Source organism: Haemaphysalis longicornis, unplaced genomic scaffold, assembly GCF_048455015.1.
Source record: "Haemaphysalis longicornis isolate Haplotype H1 unplaced genomic scaffold, Haemaphysalis longicornis Haplotype H1 scaffold_7, whole genome shotgun sequence".
NCBI lineage: Eukaryota > Metazoa > Arthropoda > Arachnida > Ixodida > Ixodidae > Haemaphysalis > Haemaphysalis longicornis.
Window position 1 is genome coordinate 75,012,270 of NW_027526422.1, and position 12,133 is coordinate 75,024,402.

Here is a 12,133-nt window from a genome sequence, read left to right on the forward strand (position 1 = left end):
GAGCCTTCATCTATAATGATGCATTTCCATGATAGTTGCTTTCTTGCCAGGAAGAGTGTACCACATTTGAGCATAGATCGTGCATCAGTCCGGACAAGCGGCCAGCAGAAGGTCCGCCGCCAACGACTGCTCAAAATTTTGTCGCAAGACACCCTGATCACTAGCATTTAATGACAATTCAGACAAGATAAATTTGGAAACATGTCAGAGCTTTGACACAAGGAAGGTAGGAGAAAAGCTTTTAGGTTTACTTAGCGCACTGGAAATTTTCAGTGAAGGCGGGGGAGGTGTTTTTTTAACGTGGTGTGGGCTTTATTTGATGGTATTCGTCGGCGTCTGCAGTGGCGGCGGGAATTTAGCGGCCCTGCCGGAGGCAGGGTGTGTCCGGGGTGGTTCTCTCCGCGTGGCACGCACACTGGTCCAATGGTTCGTCATCGTCGTGGCCATGGTGGTCAGGGGGAGACTCCTTCCTCGAGCCACGGGTGACGCAGCACCTGCTTGAGCGTGGCGCGCTTGACAATGTCCGGCTCGAGCATGTGGCGGATGAGGCTTTTGCAGGACGAGGAGATGGAGTAGTTGGGCGGGAAGCGCACGTCGCGGTGCATCTGGAGCCGGATCTGCGTCTTGATGTTGGTGTCGTCGAAGGGCATGGTGCCCGTCACCATGATGAACAGGATGCACCCCAGCGACCACACGTCGTACATCTTGGGGTTGTACGGGATGCCCTGCAGGACCTCGGGCGACGCGTACGCCGCGCTGCCGCAGTACGTCGAGCTCAGCACGCGTTTGCCCGTAGGGTCGTCTGCGAGCAAGACGAGGAGAGACGTTATAGTTACGTTCCAGCAGAGGGAGGCTGCCCACAACTCGAGACAACGTCTTGTACTGGTGGACAAGGTGGCAACGGTGTTCGACAGTGCGTGGACTGTTTTCGCCCCTTCCTCGGCACTTTTTCTCTACCCAACAATAGGTGACCGGTAAAAAGCGCAAAGGCTCATGGGTACATTGTCTGCTCCCGCGGAGACCCACCACATCCGGTTTGAGAGCTCTCCTGGCCTTCCGTACGCCGACGGCTTCCACGCGCGTGTGTGCGGGTTACATATTTCCACCAAAAAAAAAAAAACGCTCATGCATCACGCATGCAATGAATAACAACGATTAATCCTACTAGGGCTTCTCTGAAAGGTAAACTCTGACAGAAAGCACGCACACGCACGCGTGAAAGCCGCCGGCGTCGGAAGGGGAGGAGAAATCTCAACGGGAAGTGGCGGGAGCACGCGGCGTACCCATGAGACTTTGCGCTTTATACCGGCCTCCTATGAACTTATTCTTACCGCCACCACCAGAGGCGACTGCGCGTAGTGCGCGCATATGTACTCACGGCAGAATCGGCTAAATCCGAAGTCGGTGAGCTTGACCGTGTTCTCGTCCTTGAGGAGCACGTTCTCGCACTTGAGGTCTCGGTGCGCAATGTTCTTGCCGTGCAGGTAGTTGAGCGCGCTGGCCAGCTGGCCGAAGTAGCGCCTCGCACGGTCCTCGCTGATGCGGCCGTGGTTCTGCGCGAGGGAAAGTGTTAGGTTTGTGTACCCGCTCGCTCTTCACCAATTGGGACAGGCTTCCAGGTAGAAAAACGAGTTTATGACCCTGCGAGCCTACGGCTTCAAAGGATATAACGCCGCTACAGTGAGCACGCCTCCTTTTGCTTGCTCCCGCCTGACGTCATTTGAGAAGTAGTGTCTCCAAAAAAAAAAAAAAAAAAAGCGAGGATGCACTTTTATTGCTTATTATCGCCTCGGCCAGGGCAGACAGCTGACCTTTCCAGCTAATTAGTCGAAAAGTTCCGCTGTCTGCCCTGACCTTTTGGTACTCAAAACAAGTATCGGAACTTCCTGTTCACAACATGTTCATGGTCACCTATTAGTCATTCCTTACCTCGTGCAGGGATGACCTTCAAACTTCCCCCTGACCTATTATGCACATCGTCGTTATGATCCTCATTCTGACTTGCTACCTTGTACCCTAGCCACCTCTCCTCCTATGTAAAACCCTGCTCTCTCCCTCTACTTAGGCGCTGGTTGGGTAGCTTAACAAGGCCTGCAGGGAACTCGGAGCAAGCAACACCACTCGTAAATGATTTGGAAAGCGCCGTTGAAGACGACTATATATATGCAGGAATCCAGGACGAAGCGCTTCGTTCTGTGTTCTTGCCTAGTCTTCGTCTTCAATGGCGCTTTCCAAATCATGAACCAACATGCCCAACTGGCACTTGTAAAATTGTCCCCATTAATTGACGTACAACCAACTTCTAAAAAACGATACGCCACACCACCTGCACCCGAGTGTATACAGTGCGCGCGTACCCGAATGTGGTCCAGGAGGTCTCCGTGCTCGGCGAGCTCCATGATGATGAAGACCTTCTCTCGCGCCTGCAGGATGCGATAGACCTTGACGATGTTGGGGTGCTCGATACGCGGCAGGATGTCCAGCTCGCGGGGAAGGAAGCGATTTACGAAGTCCGACGACGTCTGGTTCTTGGCGATGATTTTGACCGCGTAGCGCTCGGTGCCCTTAGAAATCTCCCTGCGAGCACGGGAAGTGCATCAACAACAGGCAACAGCAAGCGATGGTAATCGTAGGTTGGCTCCGCAAATAAGTAGCAGTAACCGTACTCGAGCCGTAATATCCTGTGTGCAAAAATAGATGCGTACGATTGTTTTTTGTACGTTTGCTTGCTGTTTGCACCTAACGGTAGATGAAGTAGACGTAGTAATTCGTAGCCTTCCGCTATGGCGCGCCTCTTAGCATAAGTTTAGCTTTGCCACAAAGCCCCAGTGCGGATTAAATTGTGAGCACAAACATGACGTTCGTGCTTACAATTGTGCCCGCACAAAAGAAGGCTCATATATAAAAAAAGTCAGGTCGGTATTGTGCTCTTTGGTCAAAGATAACCACGGGCGAACAAAAGCCCAGTAAGGCCCTGTGGCTTGCCAGTTCATGATCTCGGAAAAACAGTGACTGCGCTTGTCCTGTGCCGTCTCGTCTGTCCTCGTTTGCTCGCATAGTCACTGTCCTTTTTTTTTTTTTTTAATTTCCAAGCGCGTACTCATCCGTGGCACTTCCTTGTTTCCTGTACTTTATGCGTAATATTTCCGAGTGTCTACAGCAAAACTAGCCCGTGGGCTGCGGGGAAATAGGACATCTTATCTATTGATTTGCAATTGTCCGTATGTAGTTACCGAATTAAATTTGCATCGCACGCAAATCATAAATACAAATGTTTCGTATCCCTTCTGGTATCCGGTTGTCTGTCTCAATTTTTAGTGTTCAGCATACAAGTTTGCTGGGTTAGTTGCTGCTTCGAAGGTATCAGAAATATATAAAAACATTGGGTGACATCTTAATCGGAGTCCGACGTTTATAAGACGCCCGACAGAGACGCCGACCATAAAACAGGTAACAGCGTATATATATTTTTAATTTATTTCACGGGAACCTCAGACAGTCCTTTTTATAAAAACTTTCTTTCGCCCTTTTAGGGAGGAACGAACATCCTTTTTTAACTCTTTTAAGCTTTACCGCTTTGTGGAATTGAGTCATTCAGTCAACCCATCAAACGCCAACCATGCTAGATTGGACTTTATTGGAGTAAACAGATACGGTGCTGTGCAGAGCTCAAGGGAATCATCCGCAGAAGTTAATCGGGGGGGGGGGGGGGGGGGTGGCTTTTTACCATGGTGATGACGCCGGTGTGTAAACCAGTTTTTGCTTTAAGCAAATCATACACCATGTCCTAACTCTATGAAAAAAACATTTTGTACGGTAACTATCCTCCTTTTTCTTGCGGAACAGTGGAAGGGCAGGGTCCTTAGCTTTCAAGCACAACCTGGTACTACAAATTTCGTTGTCCAAATAGTTTGCGTGTGCAAGTTGAACATTTTACTGCAGCGGTGTAGCTTCAACCTGGTATAGAACTGCGACTTCTGCGTGCGAAGAGACGCGGTTACCTCGTGACTGGCTTACAGCGCAGAACATCCAAAAGAGGCCCATCGTGCGCCTCATGAATCAGACAGTTCGCAATAAGGACCCGCTTCTATCAAAGTTGCAGCTTCGTTACACTTTTTTTGTTGGGTACTCCTCATGTCCTTCTGACTCTTTGGACGTTGCTTTCGCTGTATGATGTTACTGGGAGCGGATCCCGTGTGGGAAGGGGAATAGACATTTATTTGAGCAAGGTGGTATAGGGATGGGGACGTGGTCACTCCCCGATGTCCAGGAGGCCGCGAGCCTTCCCCGAATTCGGGCTCGCTGCACCAGGGCTTCAAGCTGCAACACCGAACTGTTCGGCGCAGACTACGCAGGGGTTGATGTTATGTGATGTTATGTGGGAACGAAAAGACCAGATGAAATGTCCTGAGGGGTTATTTTCAGTGTGGGCTGCAGCCGGGTGAGAACATTGTGCTGGGGCCGTGTGTCAATATCGAGGTTGTAAAAGGCTTCTGCTTGCAAAAATTATTTTGCTACTGAATTTCCAAAGAAAAGTTCGTTACGTGCCGTTGCGAGTTTATGCGAAACTGCCTGCTAGAATGTAAACGCAGCTGTCGCGTTGTAAGTGGCTTCACTGAGGAGCAAAGTCTACCGGCGTTAAAACCGAAGCCCGCAGCAATAACAGTTATTCTCGCAATTATTTTTGAACAAGCGCTAAGAATAATCTTTAGTTGATGGTCGGCACCTGTTTCGTCTTCCTGCGACCGCGCCTTCTTGGCGCAGTTCAAAATGCAACGATACCAACTATTTCGGCTTTCTTTAGCGCTATTCAAAACAGACACGCTTCAAACTCCCGTATTTACTCGATTATAAGCACCTCACTTTTCTCCACTATCACAATGCCCAAAGCGAGGGGGGTGGTGCTTAGATTCGAAAAACCTAAACTACCCCCTCCCCCGCCACTTTTGTTCGCGACCGTATCTCGGCGAGGCGGGCTCAAGAAATGTTTCATTTGTCAAACATTCATTAGAGAAATAGGTACAGACAGTTAACCCACTGTTTACATCTGATAGTCACCCTCACTGTCATTCGAGTCTGTTGCGCCGCTTGGGCCGCCGATCTCAGTATCCCCCGGCAGGTCGTCTTTTGTTCCGCTGAAGTGGTTTTTTAATTGAAAATTTCATAAATGACACGGGCAAAACATCAACTTGGGCCCGCTTCCACGCGTTTGAAATCCACCTTGTGATGGTTGCTTAGAAAAAGAGGGTGCTTCGACTCGCATGCAAACTTTTTCTCCAATTTTTTTTCCCCGAAAGTAGGGGAGGGTGCTTAGAATCGCAAAAAATACGGTATTTATGGCATTTCAGCCTGTGTAGCAGACTTGGGGGAAGAGCGACCGAGTAAGAGAACCATGTGTCCTATCTGTCGCCTAGCGAACCACCACGGAAAACCAGAATCGGCGGTAGTAAGGCCCACATAAGGCGGCGGAGGGTTTCGGTGAGGCGAATTCGCCATTAACTCGCACATTCAAAACCATCGCCACACAGCAACTGGCGACGCCTGCGCGCGCCCGCATCAATGGTGTTACGGGTCCGAAACCTGCGGCCGTACTTCTGAAAGAACCGCCTGATTTAACGGCGAGATTGTGACAAAGAAAATATTATTCCAGCGTTAAAAATTCGGCAGCTTGTCTTAATTGATAACCGGTGTAGCCCAGCGACCGCGGAGGACGGCTGGTCGTGAGGGCGGCGCGGCCCCTCTACGGCGGAAGCGGGTGGGTAGCGCGGGTGATGGGCGCGAGGCTTACTTGACCCGGCAGTAGGAGCCCTCGCCAATGGTCCTGCCGACGGTGTAGCCCTCCCGAATGAGGCACTGCGCCGAGGAGACGCTGCGCGCGGGCAGCTCCCTGGCTCCGGTGCTCATGGCTCTTCAAGACTTTTGCGGCGGCCTCGGCTGAGAGAGACGGCTGGCCACGCAGACACCGACCAGCCCACCACGTTGTGTTCGAAAAACCTCCTGGCGGCTGCAGGCGGGCCCATTTCGGCCCGTGCACACGGGCCTACGTGCACTTCTTCGTCTACTACCCGCCGCCGCTGCAGAGGGGTATGTGCCGACCGCCCACCGTGCTATGCACTGGCCGTCGCCATCGCTGCCACTGCCCCAGAGAGTATCCTCGGCTTGTGAATTATAACCTCGAGAAGTTGTACGGCTGAGTGATGCCTGATTTGTCTTCGCGACTATATCCTGCTGGGGTTTCTGCTAGCTTGGCTGCACCACGCGGATGGCGCTGTCGGTGCTTCTGCGGTCATTTCCCAGAGCTTCACTCCTGCCGTGTTCGGGTAAGGCTACTTCATCTTGTTGGTTGGTTGGTTGGTTGGAGTCAAGATTACAATGGTGCGCAGCTACTGTGGGAGATTGGCTGACTCGGACTGAGATCTGATCCTGAAGAAGGTTAAGAAGTAAAACTAGGTGGAGCTAGAAGCCAGAAAAGCTTGGGGAAATACAGCTTCTAGAAACAAAGAAAAATTAATACTCATGTGACGATAAATAACGCGCACGTAACCGTATAAGCACGTTTTCTTCTTCCGCAACGTCGTTAGCGACTTCGTCACGAGACCACTGTGGCGAGGATGGGGGGGTAGAAAGCATTTACTTTCAGGAGCAGGAGCTTCTTGTCTGCACAAGCGCTGATGATGATCCTTCAGTAGTAGTAGTAGTAGTGTAGTAGTAGTAGTGATAGCAGTAGTAGTAGTAGTAGTAGTAGTAGTAGTAGTAGTAGTAGTAGTAGTAGTAGTAGTAGTGGTAGTAGTAGTAGTAGTAGCAGTAGTAGTAGTAGTAGTTGTAGTAGTCCTTGTCCAAGTAACTCATTCTCCTCCTTCTCAAGTAACACCTTCTCAGCAGTAGTAGTAGTCCTATGACAAAGGAATCAACCCCAGTTTTTTCTATTGCTTACCTTTTTTTTCTAAATTTGATGTTTTTTTTTCTAAACAAATATACGTGTTGTTTCTGTTAATAATTGTGATTTCGTATGTTTTAGGTCGCTTTAGGTTAGGGGTGCTGCCAATGATGACATTTAATTACCGTTCTGCATCGCTTGAACAGAGATGTCATGTGGGTGCTCTGTGCAGCGAAGCGTTTGGAAATACGCTTCCCCGGAATTATCCTGATGTTAGGCCCAACGTTGCGCGTTGAGGCCTAACGACGTAAGCAGGTATCCGTAACTTGACCAATAATAAGACGGGCGTTGCTTGGCGCTTCGTTATAAGCTGAACGTTAGACCAACCCACCGTTAAACCTTGCAGGGGACGTAGCACGCATCCGCAGAGGTATACAAGCCAAGGCTTTCTCCCGGGAATTTTCAGTTGGTGCCAGTCCCGATAATCATCATCATCATCATCATCATCATCATCGTCGTCGTCGTCGTCGTCGTCGTCGTAATTTAAACAGTGGCACGCAAATAATCCCGATACAGATACGTGGACATAGCACATAGCACATGCGCGTGGACATAGCTTCAAACATTCCCCTAGATGTCGCCACGCGTCGCTTGGCTGTGCTGACTAGTACAGTGCTACATTCGCGCAGGGCAACACATACCGCTACGTCGGTTGGCCAAAGCTTACCCGCGGTTTTTTCCATTTCGTGCGCGACCCAAAACTCACACAGTGTTAATTATATGCACATAGAGCGGCACATGCCTGCAGTGGTGCATTGGCCAGCACTTTTTCCCAGGATTTCTTGCATAGTGCGAGCCCCAAAAGCCGTAAAAATGTAAGTAGCGTAGCACTTTAATAAAAACGTCCAGAACTAAATGTCAGACGAGAAGATGACACATCGAGAGTTATCGTCCGCGACTTTAATGCTGCCATTGCGAAACCCGACGGGAAAGACAGGCTCTTGGCTGTAGCAGTAGTAGTAAGTGTTGTTTGATGAAGCGGACTTAGCCTTGCATAAAACTGCCGGCAGTTGTTCCGCTTAAGCGACCCCGTTATCGTATCCGAGACCGGGAAGGAAGGAATAGTATAGGAAAGGCAGGGAGGTTAACCAGAATACTGTCCGGTTGGCTACCCTACTCAGGGGGGAGGGGATACGGGAAATGAAAGGGAAAGAAGGGACAGCGGTACATATTAAAGGAGAAAATGAGAGAAAGAAAAGTAGAAAAACACAAACTGTTACCAGGCAACTAGAGAGGCGGTACAAACAACGCACACAACCAGAAAATGCACAAAAACTAATACGGTCCACTGATAAAATTGGCGAACTAGGGCACTGCACTACAGTAATGTTCCTACAATCGTTCAGACAGGCCCGTGTCCTTCAAAAAGAGCGCAGTAAGGCTTTTATAGCCTTTTCGGCCTGTGACGGACAACGCCTATGACACAAAATTGTCTGCGCTGTAAAGGGGTGGTCGTCGAGTCGGCGAAGTGTGGTGGAGAGCTGTTGCCTCGGCGTTATGAAGCGGTCACGAGCGTCACCACTAGTCGCTTATGCCTGTAAGCGGCAAAAATACTAGCAGGAGACGAGATACCCACCTTCGTAAAATCCAGTGGGTACCTAGGAAATATAATGACTTCCAAAGTAGCAGAAGATATATACTCCTAGCTTCCGGAGGTCACAAAAAGGTCGGCCACCTTCGCAACTGAGATGCGAAGACTGAGGAAACCGCGCAGCTGGTGGGTTTCACTAGCTTTAACTTGGTTTTAAATGCAGAGCATTTCTTTAACTCACGATGTCACCCGGCGTTGTCGGCGTTGGCGTGCCTCGGCGTCCGCAACAGCCGTTCCAGGTGCGCCCTCTCCCCCACTCCTCCTCTCCCGCATCACGCTACCCTCCTCGCTCTCAACAACAGGTCGGCACCCCTCCCCCTACACTATATCAAAAAATAATACTTACCGGAGCCTGGTTTCGATCCCACGACCCTGCGGGCGGAACGCAAGGTACATGGTGCTCTACCCACTGCGCCACAAAGCCGACACAGAATGGAAGGCTACGAACGCTCCTTATATCCTTGACTCATTCAAACTACGTCAAGAAGCTGCTGATACAACGCATTCACTACCTGTGGGCGGAACGCGAGGTACATGGTGCTCTTCCCACTGCGCCACAAAGCCGACACAGAATGGAAGGCTACGAACGCGCCTTATATCCTTGACTCATTCAAACTACGTCAAGAAGCTGCTGATACCACGCATTCACTACCACCAACTCCCCAAACACTAAACGTTAACGCAATACACCCACCCCCTATGCGACGCATTTACTCGAGTCCCCCTCGCGGGGAGATTGGCCCTTTTTTTTCTTAGGTCTGCCTCTTTTTAAAGAGAGGGATGGTTAAAAAGCGAAGCTTTCTCGATGCAAACTGAGTTGAATCAAAGTCCACAATCCACCCTCCTAAAGTCCAAAATCCAAACTGCCGAAGTCCACTTCAACTCAGCCAAATTCTAAAGCCAGCGCCCGCGCTATGAACCCCAGGGGAAATGCTGTACGCACAGAATGCGATAACGCAATCGCTTAGACGCCGGTTTCCTAACGTGAGTGTTCCAGGCTCGGTTTCGACCGCAGGAAACTTTTTCAACTGTTTTACTCCCGGATACAGGAAGCTTTCGCTGACGTCATATCCGTCACGGAAGTGACTCCAGTACAACGAAGCAGGCGGCCTGTAAAGTTTGCACCCCTGCACACAGGGTGCTGTACTTCCTTCATTCGGCACTAACAGCCTCGGAAACTCAAAACGGGAGAATTACTTCTTGTTTCGCCATTTCATTTCGGCCACCTGAAGGCTCATTTGTTAAAACGACCGTTTCATTATGTCTCCCCGCCCCTACGAAATGAATTTGGTTATTTTTTTTGCTGTTTTACTCTGCTATGTATCATGGCATTAGTATAGTAGAGAACCTTTAGTGATAAAGGAGTACTGTCACGATGCAGGAAAGGGATGAGGAGGGGGAAAGGAAAAATAAGCAAATGTTGGTAGTTTCTAAAGGCTCAGTTCTTTGAATGAATGGGCTAGTTCTTGGGCCAGTTCATGTTATCAGCAGTAGAGTATGTAGTTTAGTACAGGTTCGGCAGTTCAATGCAGCTACATCCGGTGCATTGCTTAACTAAATAGCCGTTCTCAAGTACTGGCCAATCCCCTGTGTTGGTACGATCCTCTACATTAATGTGAAGAAAAAGAATGAGAAAAAGGAAATTGATTTTTTTTGGTTCTCAAATTGTTAGCATCACTTTACCCGCTATTATCCCACTTCAATTTTTCCTTAGTTTTAATTCGTAAGCTTTTTCAACAATGAGACCACAATCAGGCTTGGCCATTACCACAGAGGGGTATGTGTCATTCTTGTTATGGCTCCGACCGACCGACCGACCGACCGACCGACCGACCGACCGACCGACCGACCGACCAACCAAATCAGCTGCCTGCATGCCTCACGTGACCACGCTTCGGGAGGCGCCTTGCTATTATTCTTGCCGTCCTGAAACTCGATTCGGCGCAATCTTCAGTGATGATACTCACTGGTTACCTTCCCGTGTGCATGGTCCTTTCCTCGGAAACTGTCGGTCCTATGCTTAAAACTTTTTATTCCTGCGTTCCCATTCATGTGCGGGCAATTAGGCTTGTTTGACTGCCTGGCCACTGGGGATTATCTCTTTATGATGTCGCTGATAAGTTAGCGAAAATGACAATGGCTTTACCGATTCTGGAGGTGCTTCCCCCGTTCACTTGCGTGTTGCTAGCCCGTTATCGCCAATACCTGTTGGCCCAGGACGTGTCTGATCACGGGCTACCCACTTCTCCGGAACTCGAACGTCTCAGGTTCCCTTGGAAATGACGCCTCTGCCAAACTCGCTCGTGCGACGTTTCGCTGGCCTCCTTTCGTTGTGGTGTTCCCCCACTTAATCGATACCTATATCGAGCAGATCTAACAACCTCACCATTGTGCCACTTCTGCCATGAAATTGAATCAGATGAACATTTCTTCCTTTTTTTTGCCGCCGATTCTGTCATCATGGAAGAAGGCTGCTGCAGGCTCCCCTGCGACGTCCTGGACTGCCATTCTCTCTGCCAGTGCTTTTGTCTTTGGGGGGCACGAAGCTAGGCCACTGCCATGGGGGGGGGGGGGGGGGGGGCTTGTCACGCCATCCATTCCTTCATTTCAGAGACGGCTCGTCTACCTTGATAATGATGTTAATGCCCTCAAAGGATGGCATATACCTACAAGGGGGATTGGCCAGGGCTAAACTGGTTGTTAAAACACGTGAGGACCTCAGAATACTAACTTATTTGCTAAAACAATTCCGATCAGGCTTTCTCCTTCCTCTTCCTTTTTTTCTATTTCTCTCTTGATTCTACGTACTAAATTCTTACTTCGGCCGTGCTGTTTTGCCTTATATGGCTCTTTTAAATAAAAAAATTGGGCCCATCTCTCCGCGAGGGGGACTCGAGTAAATGCGTCGCATAGGGGGTGGGTGTATTGCGTTAACGTTTAGTGTTTGGGGAGTTGGTGGTAGTGAATGCGTTGTATCAGCAGCTTCTTGACGTAGTTTGAATGAGTCAAGGATATAAGGCGCGTTCGTAGCCTCCCATTCTGTGTCGGCTTTGTGGCGCAGTGGGTAGAGCACCATGTACATTGCGTTCCGCCCGCAGGGTCGAGGGATCGAAACCAGGCGCCGGATAGTATTTTTTTTATATAGTGTAGGGGGAGGGATGCGGACAACGACTACGGACGTCAACGCGGGTGACATCGTGAGTTACTGAAATGCTCTGCATTTAATATTCTTGGCCAATCCCCCCCCTGAGTGGGTATGCGCCAGTTTATGGGTCATCACCGCTACCACCTGCGAAAGAAGAATTCACCGTTGCTTTATTGGGGCTAATGTGCCCGATTTAGGAGCTCCCGATCCTGGCCAATTCCCCAAGTGGGTATGCGCCACAAACAAAGGAACAGCAGCAGCAGCAACAACAACAAGAAGCTGCCAAGCCTGTATGTATTTGTGATCCGAGTTTATTTTTTACATCTCCGTGGCCTAAACGTATTTCCCCCCAAGTGCTATTCGTTCAATCATGCCTGAATTGTATTTCTGTTAAGCTATATGAAGTTATTCCGGTATCCACAATTGAGCGAGAAACTGAGTTTTTATTTCAAAACCCCTT

At 49.6% G+C, this 12,133-nt stretch overlaps 1 protein-coding gene across 1 annotated transcript; it reads right to left on the reverse strand.

Moving 5' to 3' along the window:
* Positions 1–293: 293 nt before the first annotated feature.
* Positions 294–5,904, reverse strand: LOC144144495 (testis-specific serine/threonine-protein kinase 1-like). Its single transcript, XM_077675965.1, has 4 exons — positions 5,789–5,904; positions 2,358–2,577; positions 1,379–1,553; positions 294–802 (listed from the first exon to the last, which is right to left on the reverse strand). The coding sequence occupies exons 1-4, from the start codon at positions 5,902–5,904 to the stop codon at positions 453–455; spliced, it is 861 nt and encodes a 286-aa protein (XP_077532091.1). The 3' UTR covers positions 294–452.
* Between the last annotated feature and the right edge of the window lie 6,229 nt (positions 5,905–12,133).